This window comes from Cyanistes caeruleus, chromosome 6 (assembly GCF_971803275.1).
Source record: "Cyanistes caeruleus chromosome 6, bCyaCae1.hap1.1, whole genome shotgun sequence".
Lineage (NCBI taxonomy): Eukaryota > Metazoa > Chordata > Aves > Passeriformes > Paridae > Cyanistes > Cyanistes caeruleus.
Window position 1 is genome coordinate 22207022 of NC_141706.1, and position 25262 is coordinate 22232283.

General features: G+C 48.7%; 1 protein-coding gene across 3 annotated transcripts in view; it reads right to left on the reverse strand.

Moving 5' to 3' along the window:
- Positions 1 to 25262, reverse strand: part of LSP1 (lymphocyte specific protein 1) — a 47769-nt gene that overhangs the window by 7598 nt on the left and 14909 nt on the right. For 2 of the 3 annotated variants that reach the window (XM_023928957.2, XM_023928958.2), the window contains exons 2-10: positions 15725 to 15877; positions 13453 to 13542; positions 10089 to 10272; positions 8991 to 9122; positions 5859 to 5902; positions 5607 to 5688; positions 5107 to 5247; positions 4234 to 4314; positions 3239 to 3353 (exon numbers count right to left, since the gene is read on the reverse strand). In XM_023928957.2, the coding sequence (XP_023784725.2) occupies positions 3264 to 3353; positions 4234 to 4314; positions 5107 to 5247; positions 5607 to 5688; positions 5859 to 5902; positions 8991 to 9122; positions 10089 to 10272; positions 13453 to 13542; positions 15725 to 15877 (997 nt within the window). In that variant the 3' untranslated portion in view covers positions 3239 to 3263. Of the gene's footprint in view, positions 1 to 3238; positions 3354 to 4233; positions 4315 to 5106; positions 5248 to 5606; positions 5689 to 5858; positions 5903 to 8990; positions 9123 to 10088; positions 10273 to 13452; positions 13543 to 15724; positions 15878 to 16155; positions 16571 to 25262 lie in introns of those variants that run through there. The other variant, XM_023928956.2, reaches the window with a different exon arrangement.

Consider the following 25262-nt stretch of genomic DNA (forward strand, 5'->3'; position numbering starts at 1 on the left):
TGGGAATCCAATTCTGTATTTAACAAGGTGCTGGCTTCTGAGGGCTTCTGCTAACCCCATGTAGTCTCATTTTCAGGGCAAACATCATGACAGTTGCACACCTGCTTGTCCCCAGTATCCTGAAAAAAGGGCATTTAAAGGAAAATCCCCAACTCTGCCCACCCAGAGACAACTGGGCTTTCCAGTATTAACCTTTGCAACTCCACTGACAGCAGGCTTGTGAGCATGGAAGTTGGGAGATAGGTTATTTCAGTTTCACAAGGAACTTGGTCATATGCTGGGGTGTTCCTATACAGCTAATATAGGATTGCTATGTTTAGGCCAAATACAGTATGAAGAGCTGTGTACAGTGCTTCCTTTTTCATGTGCAGAGGATATGGAACTGGCCAGCAGTTCCTCAAGCCAAACTGCAAACAGACTTAGAAACAAAACAAAGAGCCTCTTTTGCCTTTTTTAAAGTCTTCCTATCCTGCAGTGATGTTGTAAGAACAGTTCATTTACCAAATCACCTGAAGTTTTCACTTTACTGGTCTTATCTATATTCTTTAAGCCCTTTGCTAGTCAAAGGGCAACAACCAAATAGGAAGAATATTATCTTAACAATCTAAAGTGGGGATTTTTTCTTCAAACCCCCGGTTTTCAAAGAAAGAAGTAAAAAAAGGTTGGAAATGTGCCAGTAATCACAAGTGAATCCTAGGTAAGCCTCACCAGGATAATTTAACATTGCTGCAAGAGAAGGCTACAGAGAAACATCCACACAGCAGCACAAAAAAAGATTTGAAGAGTGCAGTGTAAAACACCTGATGCAGATAAAGGCAACCTTTCCAGAGAGTGCTAAGTGGTACCTTACTGCAGCCCAGCCAGGTGGATGCCTCAGCACAAAGGTCTACATGCACAAGAGCCACAGTACTGGCATGAAGCAGAGCAGCCAACTTTGATTGCGTTTGGGAGACTAGGTGAAGGTGGTTTAAGAAGCACTTGTGCTCTAAAACAGTTTTTGTCCTGCACCAAGGACAACCACCCAGAGCAAACCAGCAACTCTCACCTAAGGCTTAGGTTTCACATCTTCTAGGCTTCCATTGACACCCCAGCCCCACTGCACATGGATGAAGGATGGGGAAATGCCACTGGGGAGAGCAATTCCCACAAGCAGAAGAAAGGAGACAGAGGAAGGCAGGTCTGTGTGTATGGTTTAGCCCTTTTACCCCAAAAGCAAAGGGCAGAGGCACAAAGCAAGCATGGCAAGTCCTGCAGAGACAGACCCTGACACAAGAGTACCACAGACAGGAGGACATGTCCCTATAGGCAACAGATTTCAGGCAATGGCTGTTCACTGGAAGTCACTGTGGTGTGCTCCAGACTGAGCTGCTCTACTGAGGAAGAGAAGAGGAATGCTACTGGGCACAGAATTTGCCTATTTTTCAATGCCAAACAGCATCAGGCTGTTGCTAAGAGCCCAAATTGACACTTACAGAAAAACTCTTGTTCCATAGCCTGCAGTGAGGTCCTGCAGCCCGGGAAGGGAAGGAAGGAGAAAAAAAGCAGCACACCTGTGTTTAAGCAACTAGAAAGCAGATAAGGTGGTGTAAAGCAAGTGACAGGAGTGAGCCAGAAGGGTTTGGGAGTAAGGCCATGACAGTGATCCAGCAGTAAGGAAAAAGGATGAACATAGCTCAGGGGGTACAGAGGAGTTGGGGAGCAGGGAGCTCAGAGCATACAAAACAGACAGCTAAGAACCTAAGAAAAGAAACAAGCCAAGCTCCTTCAGCTATCACAGCCATTTTGCTATTCACAGTAGAAAAAACCCAATACTTCCACGTGAATAAACCCTGAGAGTGTTGTGCCATGGCTGTTTGGAGTGCTGGCTGGATCCTAGAGGACATCCTGTGATAGTGCACTGCCTTTCAAGAAAGGACGCTGGACAAAGACCAGAGCCAAAGACACTTTCATTTGAGCTGCTTAGAGAAACTCAGGGCAAACAAAACCTGCTGACAACCTAGCAAAACCTATTTGCTGTTGAGAACTGAAGCCCAGTAGGTTCCCACCTGGTGCACGGAGAAAGGAGACTGATCAAAGGGGAAACCTTAGGTTTCTCAAAGTCATGGGCAGAGAAGCAAGCTGAGGATGCAAGTTCTGTGGACTGAAAACATAGCTTCAGGCAGTCTTTGGCTTGTACTGGTGCCCATCCCAAAGCAAGTTCAAAAGGGCACCTCCTCTAAATGGGCACTACAAAAGGAAAAAAACTAGCCTAAACAAACAAAACAATATGCAAGACTCAGAAGCCAGCTCGTTAAGGGTGGGAGGGAGAGGAAAGAAGGAACACAGGCCCCAGAAGAATTCAGAAACAAAAGGTGTTTTGTAATCAGCAGAGCTATTTTAACCTTGGCAATGAAATAAAGCTTCTTTTTTATAGTAGGAAAAAAAAAAGAGAATGAGCTTGTTTTCACCCTCAACTTCCTCTCCACTCATTGTGCCAGATGCTGCCCAGTTGGATCCAACCAGTTATCCCCCCCCTCTATGTCATTCCTTTCCTCCTTATTGCCACAACCCTCTACTATCACCCACTCAAGATAACACCGGGATATCTATGAGCATAAACACAATAGGAACATGAGATCCAAAGACCATGTCAACAGAACAGAGACAGCAACCCAGCTCTGCCTTCCCTTGCTGCACATCAGGAAAGTTCTCTCTGTTCTTTTGGTCTACCCAGTACAGCAGATGTTCACATTCTTCCTGCTACAACCTTATTATAGACTGGTTCCAAGAGGTTACTGAAGTCATTAAAAGATTTCTCCCTGATTAATTCAGTAAATCTGGGAATTAGACCCCAGAAACATTTGAATTTCAAAAGTGCATCAGCCCCCATGCTTAGCCAGAATGACCTCCAGCTATCTACTCCTTACAACTTAAGAGAGCACGAGGGAAGACAGCAGATAGAGACCATTCCTTTGAAAGGCAAGCACATCTTCACCCAAACAGCAGTACCTGAGGGACTGCAGATTAAACTAACAGAGGTATCCAGCTTCCTAGCAGCATCAGAGAGGCAGAGACCAAAACCCCTGCTGTGTAACCCACTCTGTTCCAGCCCAGACAGTCAGGCTCTGAAGCAAGGCTCCAGCTGTTCCCATACAGCACCTTCCAATTCACCCCAAGTGCTGCTGGCAGAAATAATCCCAGCATCCTGCCAGAACAGCCCAGGAGTTTGTTAAACAGAGCACAGTCATATCCCACCTACCTGGTTAATGAGTTCTCCAGACATACTATTGCTCTGCAGCATCATCTATCAACACCTTCTTGTACTGGCCATGGCCTGTTGCAACAAATTTATACTTTTTGCCAGAAGGAATGGACTGAACAGGAGAGAAAGGAAGAGCCAAAGTCAGCATTTTTCTCCACTAAATAGGCAGTCAAAAACCAAACAACTGAAGCTAGAGGAGCACATGATTCAGTTGCCTTTAATCCCAGAGGGCTTGGAGATAACCCATTCTGTGCTGCCTTTTTGCCTCCTTCACACAAACTCTGCACAGATCCATCACCACCTTCAGTAAGCATAAGGTAACACAACAAGAACAGGATATGCAATAGGAAAGAAGATGCAATGCAGGCATTGTGAGGGAGGGCTCATCTAAGAGCCCAGATCCCCAAGCCAGGGTTGTTTTTATCTATGGCAGGCAACTCTGGGATTTACCAGATACTGGAACTTTCAACACAGGAACTGACAAGATACTTTGATCTTCCTCTCCCAGCCCAGATAGTTTGAGCAGTAGCTGCTTGCTGCATTTTAGGAGACATTTCCACAAACATTCCCGCAAAACCCCAGATCCATCTGCAACTGATACTGCCTTAGGTTCAGTTCCACTTAGCTTTGCACATTTTGTTTACTCTCAGTGCCAAGGAGCATAACAAGAGCTAAATTACTCAAATTTGCAGTTCCATTTGAGCCTAGAAGGCTGGAACTCCCAGTTCCCAGTTGGAACTCCCAACAACATACTATTCAAGAGATCTTTCAGAATAACTGGATATAAAAGTATTTTTTCCCCCATTTTCACTAGAGCTGAACCAATAGCAATTCACTGTTAGGAAGGGCTCTTAAGCATGCAATTGCATTGATAGACAGATACAGGCAGCCCTTGTCCCTACAGAACATCATGCTCTCAATACTTCCAACCCAGCCAACAGCTCTTTTCTTTTTCAGCAGAAGTGCTCTCACACTCACAGACACCGGCTCACCTTGATACTGCTCTCAGGTTTGGGATTCCCCTTCTGCTCCCAAAGGCTTCTTTTACTCACGATGTCTCCAGCCACGATATCCTGAGGAAATTATGTTCTCATTACCCTTCATTGCTAATGCTGCTGAACGTGTCTTTGTTCACATCCACTTCCAACCCACACATCTGACCTCTTTTTTTTTATTTATAATATCACATCATCTGACCTATAACAGCTGCTGCTAAAACCCATGACTGTGAAAACGTCTTCCTGTTCCCAGTATGTCCTATGTTTTCCTATCACTCTTCCACAAGAGTCTGAATTAGCTCCAAGATGTTTATTTTCTTAAGTTCACTAACTATTTAGGACATGTAAACATCACGGCTTCTCTCCGTAAGGAATTCTGCTCTCATAAAGAGCAGATTTGCAACCACCGTGTGACAGAACCAGCCTCACCCACAACAACCAGAAGGTGAAATCTCTGAGAGCAATACATAATATTATTTGCATTTTCCAAGTTTACAAGATTTATCACCTTGGTACAAGATGCAACTTTGTGCTTGACAACTGGAGCACAGCCCAAGCTGTAGGGGACACATGCATTCTCCCCACTAGCTGATTTTAATTCCCATTGCAAATCAGCCTCAACCAGCAGCACAGATGTTTTCCTGGATGTACCACCAAGGAAAAACTGGGGACCCTATCGAAAAAATCGCATCTCCAAGGTGCAAAGCCTTATGACATGATGGAAGGCCTCAAATACCAAATGCCTTCGGAGCTTGTAGGCCCCACAAACAAGAGGTACCAACAGGATAAACACGGACAATGCTTGTTGTGCCCAGGGACCAGTCCCTGCCTCTGGCACAAGCAAGGCAAGTCCTCCAAGAGCCGTACCTTACAGGCTGAGGGCTTCACAGCAGATTGAGCTGTGACCTCCCCAGTCTCCCAGAGGCTTTTTGTGCTGGCTACCATCATGCTCGTGGTGGGAAGGTCAAGAGACGGCTGCCGGACGGGTTTTGGAGCCTTTGTGGAGGTCTGGAAAATAAATGGAGACAGTTTGCCATCAGAGCGTGTCTCTTGATTATTTTTAACCCTGGAAGGTCCTTGGAGATAAGGGGTTGTAAAAGGAGACTTGTAGAGTCCTACCAGTTCCTGTCAGACACTCCCACTCTTTTAAGCAGAGAGCATGAAAAAACAAGCATGGGACAGCTTGCTAAAGAAACCTGCTTAGTGCTGCGGAGGGACATACAGACAGGAGCAAGGAGTGCTCTCACCTAAGGAAGACCATTTAGTTGTCATCTCAGAGATGGTAAGGCTAAGAGGCATGGTGGGAGAGCAGCACCAGCAAAGAGGGCTCCTGGGAGGGCAGGGGGGGAGACAACACAGCAACCCACCTCAATAGCCTGTGTGTACTGCTCCAGCCTGTCATCAATCTTCGACACAGGGAGAGGAGGCTGACTCCTCTTTATGCTGTTACTGCAGAACAGAGAGGAGGATTAAGGTGTTCCCCCAGTGCCTCAGGCAGATGGGAGGACTTTGAGGGCAACAGGCAGCCTGTCACCCTGCCCTTCCACACAGCAGGACCTGCTGCAATCTCCATTTGCAGCAAGTGACCTGCTTTACCCTGAGGCCAGCCCCAGAAATACCTTTTCTGTATTGAGCGGTTCAGCGACTCAGTTCTGTCCGTGATCTGAAGGGGAGAAAGAAGACAAAGATATGACTTCTATCACGGACCTCAGATGGATGCAGGTCACCATAGCTGACCATTTCTTGGCCCTGATCTCTCACCCATATTTTGGTAAGAATTGCCTCATTCAGTCCCCATGTTCCCCTACTGATCAGAGAGACAGTGAGCATTCCCTTTCATCCTTCTTTCCAAGCAGGGGAAGAGAATCCCAACCCATTTCAGGGGCAAACCAACAATGTATAAATTGACTGACAGCTGGAACACCAACCAGGACCATTTTCTCTACTCCCTCTGGTGAAGGAGAAGGTCTCTCTCAGACCTTTGGTTTCCTAGCCAGACACAAAAAGGGAAATGGCAAGTACAGAAAGACAAGGGGGGGAAACTAGAGGCCACATCAGCAGAAGAGAAGCCAAGCACAGGAGCAGCACAGGCATGAGTTGAGTCAACTTGTCCACACCAGAGAAGCACAGAGACGGGGCAAATCAGCACATAGAGCTCTTCATGTCAAGTCACCAGGAAAGAGTTTTACACCAGAGGATCCTGTGCAATAACTCTTTGGCCAAGACAGGAAGGCAAGCAAACACTTCACAACCACTGCAGGAAAGGAAAGCTGAAATGTTGCTAAACCTTGTGACTCTTTCATGCCCCAGAAAACAAGCTTACAGAGAGAAAAATCACCTTGAAGTCAAAGTGGGGGGCTTTCTTAACACCAGCTCCCACAGAGTCAAGGAGCAGCAACCAAGTAAAAAAGGAGACCTCTCCCCCTGTAAAACTGCTGCCTGTGCCACAGGAAACATCACCTAGCAAGTTAGCAGATAGAAAACAGCACTGAATGATCCTTTAAAATGCTTTCAGGATGCTGGTGCCAAATTTTATCTAAACAGAAGACAAGACAGTGTCACATAGAGGACACATTTACCAGCTGTGCCCAAGAGCACAAGACCCACTATAGAACAACCAAATAGTGCAGCCCAGGCTAATAGAGATGACCTGGACAGAGTCACTCTGCAGGGTCCCCCCAGAGCAGCTCTTCAGAAGCCCATCAGCCAGCTTTGCCTGCAGCTGCAGGAGCTGCTGCCTGCCTCTGAGCCTTGACTTCAGAGACTTCACCTTGCCCACTGATGGGCTGGTGCCTGACAGGGCACAGCACCAATCTGAAAGAGCAATCTGGCAGATCTTTGCCTCAGCTTCAGAAACACAAGTACATGTCGAAAGGAAAAAGCCTTACCAGCTCTGCTAGGGAGATGGTGTGCCAGTGCAAACCTTACATAGGCACTTCTGAAAGGTCATGAACAAGCATCAGATTAAACAGAGGGGCCTAGAAAAAGCTGTGAGTGACAATGTATCTCAGTATGACAGTCTAGGTAGGAACAAACTTTCACTGTGCTATTTGGAGACCACCTCTCCCCACCTCTGGCATTCCCTTGCAGTGAGAATTGTACATTTCCCTGCTCCCAAGCACTTTGTGAAGGCCAGAAGAAACCAGAGTTGTTCATTCAGCCAGGCTCAAAACTCAGGGCTCATAAGCAGCCTGTGACAAAACAGGGCTGGCACAAGACTTCCCCTTGAATCCATACACCCCTATTGCAGCCCTCGGGGCACGCTGGCCCTATGAACCCCAAACACCCTACAACCCAACATCAGCCTGCCCCAGATGTGCAGCCAGCCTCCACCAGTCACATCTGGCAGGGGAACACACCACCAACTGCAGATGCTTTTATCTTTTCGCTACAAGGAAGGTTTCTGCTGTGCTTCCTGTGCCAAAACGCCACCTTGGTGGCCAATGTGTTTGGTTCCCAGTGTTCACAGAGCCCTGCTAGCTGGGGTGTAAAGATCACCCTTCCTTTGGAAAGATTCCAAGCCCAGATTTTTCCTGAACAGTTTTACATCCAGCTTAATGTGCAGGTGAGGTCTGACATCACCATTATAAAATGGAGACTGTATTTCTAAACCTTTCCCTGGGCTAATCCTAGCAGCAGCAGTTATGCTGAGGTCAAGAACCTATGTGTGTTTTGGGGTTGTAAAGACAGAAGTTCCAGCACATAAAAGCTGCTGAAAGCATTTTCCACATTTTCCCACCAGTCTCACTTCAAGAACATGCTCTGGCTACCCCCACCACACTTTTCAAACCTGGCATTAGCACCCAGCCTGTACCCACACCCACCCCTGTCTCCCCTCTCTTAATTTGACTATAAAATAGATTCTCCACTGAGAACAAGAATCTGATGTCTGTAGATGATGAAACATTCCTCTTGCCATCTATTTACTGATGCAGAAGGAAGTACTCATACAATCATCCCCAGTCAGGAAATATTGAGTAAGCCACAAATAGCACAAAACTAAATTCAAAAAAAAAAAAAAAAAGCAAAGACAGTACTGATAGCAGATTAACAGGCTACACAGAGTCCTCACCATCTCCCTCGCTCCTACAATCAAAAAGGTTGGGGCTTACAAAGACAAAAAAAACCCATTCAGTACAGAATCACTTATCTGTATCTATCGTATTCAAAAGCACACACACAAAACAGAGGATTTGTAGTAAATGCAACACAAGTCATAAGATGCAATTCAGGTGGTGTTAATAATGGAAGTTTCACAAGTGCAGACAGATGTGATTGGGAAGGACACAATGCTTCAAAGATCAGAAATCCCCATTTGTTTAAACAATTTAAGTCACATTTTGCTCTAAGTAAGAGAAATGCCATTGTTTCAGTTATTGGGGCTTTTTCCCTTTGGAAGGGAGACTTGATTAAGATTAGGTTCTTGTGAATTTTGTTAAAGACAACACAAGCTGAAAGCACAGGTATCTCAGTATCCCAATTATACCCTGGAGCCCTCAATGAACTTTAGACTTTTAGAGTGATTGCTACAGCCTCCAACAGCTCAAGCAGGCAAAGCAGGAGGAGAGGAGTTTGACAGCCATGAAAGACGAGGCAAATTGCTCAAGTGGTTTGTCTCAGCTCATAGCAGGACAAATAATGGGATTCACACCCCACGTTGCTGTAAGCCCTGGATAATCTTTCCTCATCATTAGTCAGGTCCTCTGTAGTGACAATTGTCATGCATCCAGAGGGGCCCCAGGAACACAAACCTTTGTGGAGCACACTGCAGTGTGGTCAGAGCACAGCTCCTCCTCTTCCAGACTGGTAAGGCTTGGGGCCTTCTGGCGTTTCTCTGGTGTTTCCTCTTCCTTCCCTCCATCATTTCGCCTTCTCTTCTTTTCCTGAGTGCAGAAAAAGAACAAGCCAGGAAGCAAGTTGATCAAACTGCTAATTATGCAACAACAGTGATTTTTCCCGTCTGCCAGGCTTCCTGCTTTACACTAAATAAACAAAAAAGCACAGAAACTTTGAGTTAACATCATCTAATTTGGAAACATTCAGGAAGAAGCTCATATGCCATTTGGAAGGGAGGGCAGAAATCAGAGATTTTGCAGGTTCAAGATTCCCAAATGGTATGAAAAGGGGTCCTTGCATCAATTATAAAAATCTCTTACCACAATTGATATAGGAAAACATTAACTTCTCATTTAAAGGCCAAAAGGAGAGAAGCTGCCTTTAGAAAAAAGGGTTGGAAAGAGTAACACACAGTTCAAATGCAAAAATCTTACTAGCCCCAGACAGTCAAAATCCATTTACAAATGATATTTGAAGCTCAGCCCCCTAACTTGCACCCCCACTTCAATTTCAACTTTGTCTCTCTTTCCCCCCACTTAACCACTTAAGGAATTATCAGAACAACAAAAAAAACCTCAGCTGGGAGCAATGCAAGGCTAAGAGATCTATCAAGACAAAGTGCTCCAAAGGTGTGATAAAGGCTGAGGGGAGAAAAAACAAGCAGCATAATTTAGATTTGAGTTCTCCTGTAAAGCTACTCACAGCCCACAAGGCCACAGGAAAATTAACACTTTCCTCCTCAGTAGGACAGGAACATGGCAAAGCCACCACAAACTCTGGGAGCAAACACACCACCCTGACAAAAGGGCAGAGGCTGCCTGCAGTGACTGTAAGAAGGCACAGCACACAGGGAAGAGTGGCTCCAGCCCCAGGTTATGCCATGAAAGTACATCTAATGTCTGCATGGGCTCAACTTCCAGCAGCAATGGTGAACCAAGACACAGGGGAGCAGCCCCCAGCATCAGCTGTCCCACCAGCCCTCTGGAAAGAAGGTCAGCTCCTCCTGATCTCACCTCTTGCTCAGCTTGCTCCCCTTCTTCCTGCTCTTGGGCCTCTTCTTCCTCCTGGCACAGCCTCCCTTCCTCTCTACCAACCATATTCTCCTCCAGGCTTTCCTGATCCAGCTGGATCTGCTCCAGTTTGACTTCAGCTTCCCTCACACCACTGTCCTCTTCTTCGTATGACTGTCTTGGAGACCTGGAGGTGGGGGAAGAGATCAAAGAAGAAAAGCACAGTTATGAGCCTACAGACACCATGAGATACCTCCAACCTCTAAAAATCCACTTTTATCACTTCCCCAAGCCTACAGCTTGCTGACTATTCCACACCAGGGCTCACAGCCAGCTCCAGGCACCCAGATATAACAGCAGTCACATTTCATTCCCTCGCTTCAAATGTCCAAGACCAGCTCAGCTAAGAGCTGTGGCAGAGCTGAAGGTATCTGCACATTACCAGCATCACGATGGGCAAAACCCATAGGAAAGCAGAGAAGAGCTCTCTGCTCAAACCCCTGGCACAGAGGACGCTGCTACCGTGATGTGTTGGCTCCATCCTCTCCCGGGTGCACCAGCACATCCTGCAGTCAAACACAAATTTGATGCTGCCCCCATGGTTCCCAGCATTAATTCAATGTGGGGCACCAAACACAGCCCTTCTCTGCCTAAACTCATCTTCCATGTTAACAGTTTCTTGCTGGAGGAGAACCCAGCCAACAACACATGAACATGCTTCTCAAGCTGAAACTAAACTCTAGGGCAAGGCTGCAGAGCCACTCCTCTGGAATCATTTCATGGGCAAGGCACGGTGCTTCACAAGCAATGCCATATTGACACCTGATCCCAAGCCTCAGTTTCGTCCACTGGAAAAAATTACACCTCTATTCACATCACACATCTTGTAACCCAGAAAAACAAAGGAGTTCCAAATCAGATGGGGTCAGCCCTTGGCTCAGGGGGTTAAAAAAACCACAATGGGTTTGGTACAAGAGGATTGCTCCAGGTCCCCGAGGCTGCAAGAGGAGACCCAGGAGTGTTTCTGCAATCAGCTTTGCAAAAGCAGAGCAGCCCATGCCTTTGGACACTGGGACCACAGAAACCCAGGACTCTCACTGGCTCACAGCCACACACCAAGCTGTTATTGCCATCTTACTTTCCCCAGCCAAAAGAGCTTTCTCCTCCTCCCAGTTCTTAGAAAATCGCCTGGCTTGAGAGAGCAGGGCTAGAGAGCTGGCTAGCAGGCAGCTGCCAAAGGGCAAGGCTGACTCACTGCTCCTCCCTCAACAGGCAGCAACAAAACTCAAAAACAAGTTCCAACAGGACCTTTCCACCCCCCTCTCTGCTGCTGGGAAGGCAGCTCACAGGTCAGCCACCATCCAGCCCTCCACACTGACCACACGGGGAAAAAAATAATACATGTGGTGGCCCACTTGACCTGCTTCTCATCATCCTCTCAGAGAAAGCAAACAGGCTCTGAAGGCCCAGGAAGCTACCAGCTCTCCACCAGGATGCCAGCAATGTCCCCAGCTCAAGTGGAAGCTCATATTAAACATTAGGGCCAGCAAACACAGTGCAGCCCACGGGATACCTTTCACACCACAGCAATGTTGTATGGGAGGCAGCTAGGCCAGCACAGCTTCTGGCACACAGCTGACAGAATGGATCTCCTACCTCAAAGAGGAGAACCAGGACCAAAAAGAAAATGTGCCTTGGCACCAAGGCCCTCAGGGGATGCAGGACCTGGTTTAGTTCCATCCAACAGAGAGCAGCTGTCTCCATCCACTCTTTCACAGCCACCCCTTAAAAGCCAGGATTTATTTGCTCCATGTTCAGTTGAAGAGGAATGAAGGGAGCTGGGAAACCCCAACCACAGCACTGTTTGTCCCAGCACGGGGCACCACAGGCAGACACACCACCTACCTGTGCTCACACCACACTCCAAGCTCCTCTTTGGATGAGGCAGGTCCCCAAGGACAAAGCTGCTGAAAGGGCTTTATAAGGCACAGCCCCTGCTATGAAGAAAACCCAGCCCTTGCAAAAAGCCTACCCCCAGCAAGCCCTCAGAGCCTGAGCCCCTTCAGCTGCCTCTCCCAACCAAGCCACAGCTACAGCTCCTGCTTCTAAAGCACCACCTCTCACTGATGGGCTTCACCTGCCATGAACACCACCTCCCCTCCCTCTACAGGATAAACACAAACATCACATAAAAACCCAGCAAGAAATACCTGGGGAGGATAATGTTAATTCCAACTAATTCTCTTTTGAAGGTCAAGGAGGGAATAGCAGTAGCCTTTCTTTCCAGAAAAGCCCTTTGCAAGAGGGGCTGGAAAAAGAGGCAGCAAACCAAAAAGCAGATGATTTCTAATTGCTCCCACAGATGTTATAATCACATTGTGCTGGGCCTTGGAGCTGCTTGAGAAGTGCTCGTGGGGTCAAGGCTGAAAAGGTACAGCTTGCAGCATGGTTTAGCCACAGCATTTGGAGAAAAGTAATGACACTTTGAGCTCTTTTTATTTATCCAGCAGTAAATATTAATCTTAAGCATTTTTTCAGGCACAGAAAAGTTTGGGCTAGAAAGGACCTTTAAAGGTCATCTAGTCCAATCCCTCTGAAATAACCAGGAACCTTTTCAATCAGATCAGGTTTCTCAGAGCCCTGTCCAACGTGAATGTTCCCAGAGAAGGGGCATCTACCACCTCTCTGTGCAAAGATTTCTTCAGGGTAAAGAAGAGGCTATGCCAAAAATTCCCTACAAAATCAAGCTGCCAAGAGAGCTGAGTCACAGAGTTCACATGCAGGTAGATGGTGTCCAAGGGAAGTGGTTAAGGCAGGAGTTTGGTTTAGTTTTGTAAGGGAGGAGTGATGGAGATGGGGACTAAGCAGTTGGCACACAAGCACCTCTCGGGGCTCTTTGCTGCCTGTTTTTCCCTGCTCAAAGAGGAGTCAGGCACAAGGTGGGCTGGGACCTTAACACCCACTATGCTGACATGAGCCAGGAAGCAGCAATAACTTAGAACAGTTTTTTAGGCCGGCCTGGATTATTTTAGAGAGTGTTTCAGCCCCTGCAGCAGCTCAGGTGGCTTAAATCTGCTGTTGTCACTCCTCCAAACCCAGGCGTGCTGGCAGGCTGCCACTGCTTGGAGCACAAAGCTCAATCCAAACATCCCCAAAGCCTGGGGCCATTCCTGGGCCCTTCCTCCCTGCTAGCCCAAGTGGCAGGCAGAGAGCACTGGGGCCTGCTCTGTCCTGCTGATGTTCCAGACTCTGGACTCATTCTTACACATGCTAGTCTTGAGCAGGCTTTGGTCACCCCTCCTCAGGGACAGTCCTTTTGCTGGGGACATGGGTACCCCTCTCCTTGGTTCATCTGTGTCCTACCCACCTCTGCTTGCGCTGCTCGAGCTTCTGGGACCAGTCACTGAACCCCTCATCTTCCTCCAGCTCTGAAGTCCCAGATGGCTTGAAGTCATAGCTGAAACACAGCAAGAAGATTAGCACTGAGAGGCATACAAAAAGGCCTAAAGGTGGCCTGAAAGAGCCACAGCCTGACACAGCTCTTCTCTCCTTCCACTCCTTCCATTTATTCTTCTCTGGGTGATCTGCAGTGCTGGAGATAGCTATGGCAAAATCATTCCAGTATTTGTGGCCCTGGCGACAAATGTGTGCTCAGGCTAACAGAAAAGCTCCCAGGGAGCGAGAGAGACTGGCTGAATGCTCTTAGAAAACTGGCCACTTCCCTGTGTCCCTCTACAAACACAACTCCAGGAGAAGCACAAAGCCAGCACAGCCCCGTCATCACCACTTCAGCTGATGTCCATCCCTCTGGCTCCCGAGAACACCCCTGTCTTCCTGCAAACCCTCTCTTCTCCTGACTATTTCTGGTTTTCTTCAGCAGGGCTAAGGGAGAACAGGAGGTTCACTCCATCCCTTTGGAGCAAGGAAATGCAGGGGTGGGTTTGAACTAAGGGGAGTGACCTGGATAGGATGAGTCCCTGTGTGGGAAGAGTCACAGGAAGGAGGGGGCAGGATGTACACAAGAGAGAATGAAACTCTTCAGAAGATTAATAGCCAGGGCTGACCCTGGCTGCATGAGCAAGCCCAGGTGGCTGTCAGCAGCTGTAAACAAAACCAGGGAACAGCCAGAGAAGAAGAAACATCCTTGTGGTCAAGCCTGGCCCAGCAAGCTTTGGCATCATAGAGCAGGGACCAAACCCCTTCATTTTAGGAGTTGTTCTTGTCATTGCCCTCTTAAGCACTCAGTTAAATTTGGGCAGTGCCAATGGTCCTGTGGGGCCAGCAGCACGGCTGTGCCCATGCCAGCAGGACTGGGGCCTGCAAGCTGGGTTACTGGGGCTGCTGCACACTGCTCTGGCCTGAGGCTGCTCACAGCACCAACCAGCAAAGCAGAGACCAGAGATCTCAGCTGATGTTTTAAAGACCTTTCCAAATTATTTCCTAGCCCCCACATGAGGGGGGGTTTGGAAAAGCTAATGACTATTATTACTTTCCAGACCTTCTGTTTGCTTTTAGAGTAGACTGCAGTGGTTTTGTCCACAGAAAATCACCATCTGTACTTCCACAAAAGACTGTGAAGGTGTTTTGCAGTGCTTTTATATTTAAAAAAATAAAAAAAAATTAAAAAAAAAATAAAAGAAATCCTGAATAATTTTGGAAGTATATTGGAAAAAAAATTCTTTTAATGGAAAAATAATAGATTTTCATAAATAACTTTAGATATATTTTCAGTAAAATGAAGACATTGCTTCTCTGTGACTATAACTCCAAACCCTGCCACCACTTTTCCATTGTGTTCAACAGATTTAGAAATAAGCTTAACACATAAATAGTGCTAAGACTGAGGACTTTGAGACAAGAATTTGGCAATTCAGAGTGCAGACTAGTTTTTGTGCTAGCCCCAGTGTTGTACTGCATCTGGGCTGCTGAACAGTGGACATGGGGAGGCTGCAGTAGGATGAGGTGTTTGATGCTGGGGATGTCACCCTATCCCTTCTCCAGGTGTTTCCTCTTTAACAGCAGATAGTTCAGCATCTCCATAAATGCCTCCTGAGCTATTTCCATTTAGGACTCACCCTATTAAAGCACAAAGTTAATTCTAACCCTTGGAGCTGTGAACTGCACCAGCTCAGGTGCTGCTTCATGCTTCCCAGTGCCAGGGCAGCATCCTCCAAGGGAGGAATGGGAAGCCCAGCCAGGACAGGTGATTTCTTGCACTGTGATCTGCCTGGGGTTGTGCATCTCATCCTCAGACACATCTGTCTTTGCACATATCAGGAAACTCCATTACTTATGGTGTAGGATGACTCCCAAGTTGAAATTTAACCAAGCACTGAAATCATTGGCAATGGGGAAACCCTGCCCCAAGCTGTCCCAGGGTAAACTCTCTGGGCAGTAAAACCCACAAGTCTCCAGCCAAGAAAATTATCAAAGCAGGACTTCTGGGGTTTTCTGCCCAAACAAGAAAGCACACGATTTTCTAGTGTGCGTTAAATCCCCCAGCCCAAACCTATTAGAGAACTTCCCCATCTTCCCCAAACCACCCCAAATAACAGGGACACACACTCAGTGCCTGCAGGTGGGGTTTCCTGCAAGGAAAAAGTGTGCTGTTGAAGGATTTATCCACAGGTATTTCTTACTGGTTTTCCTGAGCCAGAGCTGCACTCTCCGAGCAGGAGACGGTGCCATTCAAGCCCTCTTCTGCCTGGGACCGCAGCTGCTTCTCCCGCTCCCGCCGCCGCCGCTCTCTCGCCGCCTCCTCCTCATCTTCCACGCTCCACTGTGCTGTCAGCCTGCCAAGCCAGAGGGAAAACCCATCTTTAATGCCATCAGGCAGTCCTGTGAAACCTGGTAACAATCCTCTGAGGTGCCTGGGCTCCCCCCAGCAAGCAGAGGAGCGGTCCCACCATGAGCAGTGATCCTCCAAGCGGCATCCTCACCTCCAGCAGCACAGCTCCGCACTGGGATGGACTGATGGACAAGGATAAGGTGGGACATAGGGACTGGGAGAGGGGTGCAGGAGAGCCTGCAAGTCTCTAGAAAGAAGATGTGGTACATATCCTCTTCCTACCTGCCTGTGGGCTGAAGCCCACCAAAAAGCACCATTCCCTGCAAAAGCAGCCTTGCACCCCTGGAAGGGTTTGTAAATGGTCCTGCAGTGCTGCAAGATGTCTGAAAGGTTTGTAAAGGGTCTTGCATTGCTGTAAGAAATCCAACACCTTCATCTCAAGCTTTGGCCCATGGAAGGCAAGATCTGTACCCTGGGGATGAGTTTCCTTAGGCAGTCGAGCTGCTTCTGCCTGACCAGGAGCCAAAGAAACAGTGGCGGAGGGCAGCACCTATGTCCTTCTCTGCCCTGCCTGGCTTCCTGCCACCCCTGGGGAGAAGAAAAACCTGCCCTGGCTTCTCCCAGACATCTCTACTGCTGGATAATAATGCCTCTATCAGCAGAGCAGCCTTTTGCATCCCCAAGGAAGTGATAAGGTGGATGCCACATTCCTTCTCTGCTGATAACGCCAGTCCAGTCACTCCCCACGTGAGATCGGTTCCTGCTCCACTGGCAGCACCAGCTGAGATTCAGGCAGAAAGGGACATGCCATGGGGTGGCCACCACTCACCCAAAGGGCCTGTGATGGCAGCTGGAGCTGGGCAGGTCTGATCTGTGGTACACAGGGCTGATGCTGGGACTGATTCTGGGGCAGATGCCTCCTCACTCCACTCACCCCTGAGTCAGCCAGGTCCAAAACAGACACAAAGGCTGTTTCCCCTGGCATTTTCAAGCCTGTTTACAGAAATGTCTTTCAGGAAGGCACACACATGGGAGCTGGGAAGTCAATCTCCCAGCAGCAGCAGGACCCAGCCCAACCTGCACTTCCCTACCTCAGGCACACTGTCCTCTTAGGATGAACCTGCTCAGTGGGAGACACAGTGCAACATTATTCAGATTGGAACAAAGAGCCTGTGGAAACGAAAATGGGGAAGAAACCAAACAGAAATGCCTTAGCTGAGACTTGTTTACTTAGAAAGGCTACCTTTTTCATCAGTTGATCCCAAAGGGCTTTCCCCCCACCATTGCTGGGGTAGCGGGGTATCTGTCCTGAACTTCAAAAGAAACCAAAAAAGGCAGCAAAGCCAGGTTGTGAGCCCAGTGAAGAAAGGTTGCCCATGCCCATGGAGGAGCAGGAAACAAAGTAGACCCCAGGACTAGTCCAGGAGAATGCTCCATTGCCGTGTAGTTATTGCCTGCCTTATTTTGGGTGGGGTCTTTCTGCAAGCACCAAATTCAGCTCTTTCCCTTTTTACCCCCTCATCGCCCCTTGCCACCTTGCTCTTCATGAGGAACAAAACAGACCCAGAGCAGAGCCTGGACTCCCCTCCTCCCTTCCCTACTCATCCCACACTCCTATTTATTATTTTTCCTCAGGTTCCCATAGAAACCCTTGTCTGTGGACCTGGCAGTAAGCCACCATGTTGTTGTTTTTTTTTTTTTTTTAATATATAAATGAAGTCATTCATTAAACTCTGCCATGATCTCCCTCCCTTGTGCGACAGCTCCAGATAGTCTCCAATTCAGAAAGGCTCTTAACCCCCTCTTGCCCATATTGCCCCAGTTACGAGAAGAAAAGTCCATGTTTATGCCAGAGCAAGTTGGGTTTTGATTAAAACCTTTCACTCCCTCCTCCAGTTCCTTGGGAAGTTGCAGAGGTGGTGCTCCACCAACGCCCCCAACTTGGCCAGGGTGCTCTAGGGAGCCTGGAGGAGGGGGGTCCCTTCTGAACCACATGAGCTTTCCACACTGTGAGAGCAACACTGGTTGGCAGCCCTCTCCCTTTCCCAGTTGGATGTGACTAACTCTCTCCCCATGACCTCACCGGCTCGCTATTCTGTCCCTGCATCCTTCGAACAGGCTGAGGACAGAGCCGGGGGCGACTGTTTTGGGGAGAAGGATTTTTCTGCAAAAGCACAGAAATAACTTTCCCAGCTCCCTTTACCATAGAGCAATCCAGCTTTGTCACAGAGCAATTCCACCTTCCAGGTTGCCCACTGCTGTGCTGGGATGTGTCTCAGACACTCTGAGCATCCTGGGGGGGCTGCGGTGCTGGGAACAGTATGCCTCTGCTCAGCAATAAGGGCTGCAGATAAAGCCCCCACAGATTCAAAAATACCAGCACCCTCCAGAAAACACCTAAACCGGGTTTATTTTCAGATTCTGAGCTCTCTGTCATGCTCAAACAGGCTGGTAGGGGAGTGAGGTTTAATAAGGGATGCGTTGGGGTTCAGTAATCACACTGACAAGCAGAGAAAAAAGGACGATTACTTTTGGACTGACCTAGCAGCACAAATATTTGTCTTTAGTGAAAAACAAACAAAACAAAATGAAGCAAAAAACACAAGCAAACGAGAAACTAAGCCTTGCCAAAGTCCTTGTGTTTGGGTCAGCTACAGGGGTTTTGTTGGACCCCAGACAAAATGTGCTATTTCAATTTGGACAAGCACAAGTGTGAGCAGGGGGTCAGCTGTTAAATTGCCTTTCAAAGCAAAAAGGTGGAAAGATTTAATTTCCAAATGGTTCCATTTACTAAAACGGGGCCACGGTCTCCCATTTGCTCTAATTGTTCACAACCACATTCAGGAACTCAACATGCTCAGCCCACTGTGGCATTTCACAACCATCTTTCCCAATTCTAGAAATAATTAATTCAGGTTCAGGCTGATCCCACACATCTTCACCTCCAGCCAGCACTGTCCCAGGTTGGTCCCAAGCTGGGGAGGTTTGGGGAAGAAGCAGACTCACAACTGCCAGTGGGATCAAAAGCTCCCAACTTCAATTCAGCCATCACAGGATGGGGAAATGGAATGGAATGGGAACGCAATCTTGAGGAGTTGCAAGATGAGCATGCTGAACTCCTCCATCCAGCCACCTGCCTTAATAAAATCCCTCTATTGAGGGACTTTCATACAATGTGAAAGGAAATTCACCCCCTTAAACAGCCTTTAGTGTGACTGGAAAAGGGAGGAGAAAAAGTAGAGAGACCTCAGTGGCCCCAGCAGCCCAGAGCTGTGGCAAGATTTGCTCCAGCAAGAGCTGGTCACAGGGCTGCGTCATTTCTCTTACATGGTCCCTACATCTCTGCCAACAGCTTTCGGAGGCCTTAGTTGAGGCAAACGCTTTGTGGAATGGGTTTCTCTCTTCCCGAGGCCATCCTGCAGACATAAGGATGAGCTGAAAACACCCTGGATCAGCTGTGCCCACACAGACACTGCCTGCCAAGCATTGGGGATGCTGAGATTTCTGCTCTGACCGGGGCCAGCTGCCTGCTTCATATCCAGCTCTTGACCTCACCTCCCTCTGGACCCCCAGCCAAGGGAGGGGCTTTATTTCTGTTTGCACTACAAAACACCTCTTCCTGCAGCACAGCAATACAGGCACCCGTACTCGGGCTGCCCTGTTCCACATGGCCACAAACACCCGCTCCAGACAAGCCAGCATGGCTGGCAAGGTCACGTTTCCTTCGGGCACTTCCTCACCGGCACTTGAGGAGATTTTAATATTCAGGCAAGGGAAATTTCTGGCATCAGATGAGCTGTGTTTAAGGGAAACTCTGCAGACTCGAGGAGTCTTTTGCATGGTTGACAGCTCAAAGGAAGCTTTGCTGGCCCAAACCCAACCTTCAGCACTAAAGCTAATTCCAGAAAGGAAAATCTAATGCCTCCCAGAGGCTTTGGGCTTTGCAGAACTGCGCCAGAAAAACTCAGGAACCCTCTACCAGCTCACTGGACATTCCTGTCTCCTCAGCTCACCCAGATACCAGGCCAGGAGTGTGTTGGCTCTGGTTGCTGCCTCTATTGAGTAGGTCGCCCCCACAAAGCCAGGGTATAAGAGGGAAGAGGTTTTGGGAACGGGATTTAGGAGGAGCCAAATGCAACCCCAGAAGATACATTGCCCCATCACCTGTGAAAAACCCAGCATCCACCACAGCTGGAAATACGCCCTGGAAGCTGCATGAATTAGAGAAGAACTGGGAAGGGCAGTCCTGCCTCCCCCAGCAGCCATCCCATCTCCGCTCTGTTGAGGTTTGGGGAAAGGGAGATGCCAGAAACCAGTGCAAGGCACCTTCCCCTTCCATGCAATCCACAGCAGCCTGCATTGCCCTCTTGCAGTGCCAGACACAACATCAGTGCAGAACATGGCCTAGGACCATCAACAAGTTCATCTGCTGCCAAGCAGAGCTGCCAGGCTTTATTTCATATTGCATTTATCACACACTTATAAAGGGCCCTGACTGCTGGCAGGAGATGTGCAGCTCACCCTGTCACACGACAGGGAAGAGGACACCCTCCAAAGGCTACAGCTCCCTCGCCCACTTGACCTTCTGCCAAGAAATTAATCACTTATTAGTGGCATATAATGGCTCTGTGTGACTGAGTCAAGCATGCTGAAATACACAGATAATGCCTCCACTCAAGTCATTCAGGACCACTGGTGTCAGGCCACCACAGAAGTCATGGGTTTCCATGCCTTAGGAATAACGTGGCTGGATAGCAAAGATTACAGCGGGGGGTCATCATCCCACTGAAAAAGGAAGGGGGTGTGGATAGCAGTACAATACAGGGAGACTGAGAAAAGAAATAAAATCAAGAATCATTATGTCACAGCCTGAAGTTTATTTCAGCCTTGCCTCGGGAGAATTGTCCTAGCTCTGAAACAGCAATGTGTTGGTCGAAGGCAGCCAGAGATACTCCACAAGCCTCTCCCTCCCATACATTCATGTAATTCCTCAGCTGCATTGCTCCGTTCAGAGTCCAGGCTTCAGAGTTTTGAACAAGAAGGGGGGCAGGGGAAAGGGAAAAAATGCATCTATGTGCTTCACCCTCAGCCTTTTTCTCATACCAGGCTTCCCCACCCCACACGTATCTGTGCAGTCTCAGCCACGTCTCCCCATTTCTCCTATAAATCACGGGTCACCTTCAGGATGTGAACAGCGGGACAGAGCTGCTTCACACCCAGGAGTGGCCACAGAGCCCATCTCCACCTCCTGCTAGAACCAGGGCTGAGGAAAGGCAGCACGTATGTGATGATAAGGACACACCAAGGCATCTGAACAGAACGTGATACATCCCAAACTTTCATCAAGCAGAAATAGAAGTAAAACCACATTCGGCATCGCAGAGACCTATCTCCCTTTTACAAATAAAAGCAACTCTTCTTTTTTTAAACGGATCTTGGATTTCCTCCACACGAGCACGTCCCGTTTCTGCCCTGAGAAGGATGTGCAGATGTGCAGCCATGCATCACATGTGCCACATAAAAAACTCTGCCTAGTTTAGCCTTCATTAAATCCTCTGCAAAGATTGACCTGTCACTGTGGCATGGCAGGCAGGGAAAGTCCCAAGATGGTAATTTACTGCTTCCACAAGGGAAACAAGACAGATTTGAGAAAGCTAGTGGCAAATGGCAGGAGCAGACCCTGGAGGAGGGATGAAAACAGGGCTGGTCCATCATGAGCTTCATGCGCCCTCTCCTCCTGCCACTCCCAGGACTGTGGCTCCAATAAGGTACGTGGAATGCTCCATGCTTCCAGACACCATAGGTGATGCACAACCACTCAGAGGCATGAGGCAAACCAGTGGGAACAACTGTTCCTTTTTATTATTATTGATTTTAATCATGGCAGACAGAATCCAAACGCATCGCTTCCAAGATGATGGATTGCACCCTCAGGACCGTGGGTCCTTAGCACACAGATAGGCTGGTGCAATAATGTATCAGCATCACCGGTCAGGAATTTGGCAGGGGGGAGGAAAGGGCTGGAGCCCGAGCCCTCCCAGCACTCCACTGCATTCAGTAGGTGTGAGAAATCAGTGCTGTGTACGACCTCGAACCATGGCTCTTTCTCACGGTCTCTCCACCTCAGCCCTAAGGTTCAAGGAATTGCAGGGGTTTTTCTACAGGGCAGGAAGTCTGGGCTCTGTTTTTGCTAGAGAGAAGCATGTCAGAGGAGAAAATAGACTTGTCAAAGAGATGCAGACTGCCTTCCCAGCTTTTGTATTTTATTTTTCTCCTCCTTAAGAGGGAAGCAAGACTCCACAGCCTCCCAGCCTTGTCTACAGTCAGCTTGGTACACCCCTTCTGGAAAACAAGTCTGAGCCTAGAAAGGTGAGCGAATTGCCTTATCCCTGCTTCAAGGCGGGATTGAGAGCAAGATGTGTGTCAGCGTGCTGGTTTGTACAGCACAGCTGGCTTGGCCCTCACTTGGCAGCCCCGGGGGCGAGGCGGTCCCCCCAGCAGCAGGAGGGAGTTTGCTGTCAGAGCAGTGGCAGGAGGCAGCGGGAGGCCGTGAGAACGCACTGCTCCACTCCCTGGGAGAGTTGCTGAGGCTCTCTTCCTTTGTGGCCATCGCTGACGAGCGCTGCTGCTGCGGGAACCGGAGTCAGCAGCAAGCCCCCGGTCCCTGCCGCGCTAGGCCAGAGCATCTTCGTGAGGAAAAAGTCTTTGCCCCAAAATACTGATCCCAAAATTCCGTGTTTGAGGGCATGGCACCCCGGATTCTTGCTGTGGGGCAGAGGCGCTTGGCAGCAGCGCCGGTTGCCCTTTGCCCACCACAGAGCCGAGGGATGGTGCTGATGCTATTTGATGCTCCATCAAAAGAGCTCGAAATGGAGGGAGAAGGAGAAATAAAAAAAAATCTGGAAGCTGAAAATTAGTTTTTAGACACCATCCCAGCTGCAAAGTCTCAGGCCTGAGCTTCTCCATCCAGTGCTCTTTCTAGCTGAACCACGCTCAGATACACATGGTGGTTCTTCTCCATCATCAGAGGATGCCAGTGACCTGTGGCTGCAGCCCTGATGGACTCAAAGGCTCACTACAGCTTCCCAAAATTTCCATGGGCTCAAAGTTCAGGCCCTGAACATCCAATTGCTTGAGAGCAGGTAAAAATCTGAATCAGGCCAGGCTAAAGGCAAACAAAACCCATGAGCTGGTTTCTGGGAAAGGTCAATGGTAGGTGGAGTTCTGACAAAACAAACCCCAGGGCTGGAAAAAATCTGGGAATGGATCCACAGGGTACTCAGAGGAGACAGACGAGCTGCTTCAACTGGAGAGGAAGCGATCAGCAGTTATCCTTGGGGTGAAAGCTGAGGGTGGGCACCCCACAAAGCACCCAGGGAGCACTTAGCCACCACACACTGGCTCAGCCCTTACCCTCACCCTGCCCCACAGCTCAGCTGGGCTGCAAATCCCCGGGTTCCTCCTGGCTTGCAAAATATGGTGGCATCACTCTGCAAGCAGGTGGCACAACAGAAGCCACCCTATATGTGGAAATCCCCCAGGGCATGCCATCAGTCTGGCCCAAAAAGCTCCCCTGGATGCTCCTCCCTGCCAGCAGCCTCTGCTCATGTCTCCCTTCCCACCTCCCTCCGTTTGTGGGGTCCACAAAGATGTGGGGTCCATCTGCTCTGCCCTGGCCACAGCAATGGGGCACAGAGGGATAAAAAAGATGAATGCCACTAATAAAAACATCAAAATAGGGAAGATTCAAGAAGGGGAGCATCACAGGCTCCTCATGATGCATTGAGGAAGCACTGCAAAGCATGAAGCACTCTGATGTAGGCCCTGTGTCTCCTGCTGTCCCTGTGCAGGAATCCCTCCCTCCTCTTCCCACACAACAGCTCTGCTACTGGCTCGTTCCTACACATTGCAGTTTTTCCATCTCCCCCTAAAGAGCTGCCCCACTTCTTCACAGCGAGAATTCCTTGCTCCCTACACCTATCTATGAGCCAGGGAGTTGAAGCAAAATGGTGCTGCAATAGCCCCTGGAGGCAGTAGCTATCTCCAAAGGCAACAAACTGTGCCCAGACCATGTCCTGGCACCAACCACACACTCCCCCACCCCACAAAAAATGTTCTTCCCCTTCAAAGCGCCATCCAGCCCCCCCAAGTGCTTCAAGCTTCTTGTTCCCAGCTCAGCACTCAGGAGGTCAAGACAGAAATATTGGAGTAGCATCTTCCCTGCTGAGACACATCCTGGCAAGCTTTGGGAAACATCGAATGCAGGCAGAAAGGAAGGCATCCTGCAGAGCTGGGCAGAGCCCCCATATCCTGATCAAACTAAATATTACACTCAAAACACACACCAAAATTCAAGGAGTTCATGGAATTTTGAAGCTACTCCTAGCGCTGAAGAACTCTAAGCATCACCAAGAGCATTGCTTGAAAATGCAGTAACCTGTTGTAGGGAGAAAGAAGGGGCCCTGCAGCCACCTCAAGGGTGCCAGGATATGAGTACTGGAGGTGGCAAGCACCTCAGCATGTATAGCAGGCCAAAACAAGATTCATTTCAGACCTCACAATCTGGCTTCCCATGTTAATGACTCCACAGAAGACAACAAAGCAAAAATCCCATCCTACAGAGTAAATTATTAGCTCTAACCCATGATCAAATTTTCTGACTTGTTTTCTTCCCCTGAGCTTTTTCATCCTCAAGATTCAGCCCCCTTTTCCCACAGCATTATTTGCACTTCAGACTCCGTGGCATTGCAAGGACATATAACTAGAGGCACTGGTTTATTTGTTGCTCATGCAGCAGCCATGTTCTGGAGCCCCTGTGCTGGACCAGGTCCCCATTGTGCTGGGAAGCAAAGGGGTGTTGCATCATATAAGAACACTGTCCTTTTTCCCCAAGAACAAATCACAGCTCACTTCCTGATGGCACCCCAGATTCACCCACATGCTGGACAAAAGAGCAGCAGTGCTTCCAGCTCCCATCCACGTGCCCACACACTTGACCCCAGGGCCACACGTGCCAGCCAGGCACCCACAGCCTGGTGGGGACACACCTGCAGCGAGCCACCACAGCACTCAGTGGGAGCAGTGTCGACCACGAGGCCCAATAATCCAGTTCCAAGGAGCAGCACAGCTGCTTTACAGAGAGGCTGATCTGTAGGTTAATTAAACAGCCATATTCTTTTGTGAAACACTTCAGGCTCGATAAACAGAAGGAGAGTAAAATTCCAGCAGGAGCAGATAATGAAGTGAATGAATCGACATGACAGGTGCTGGATCCCTATCTTATTTATAGGAATTCATTAGAAGGATAAGGAGAAAGAGATGGTGATAACAAGATAAAGTGCCTTACGTTTGGAGAGGACTTTAAAAAAATACAAAGCCTTGTGGGCGTG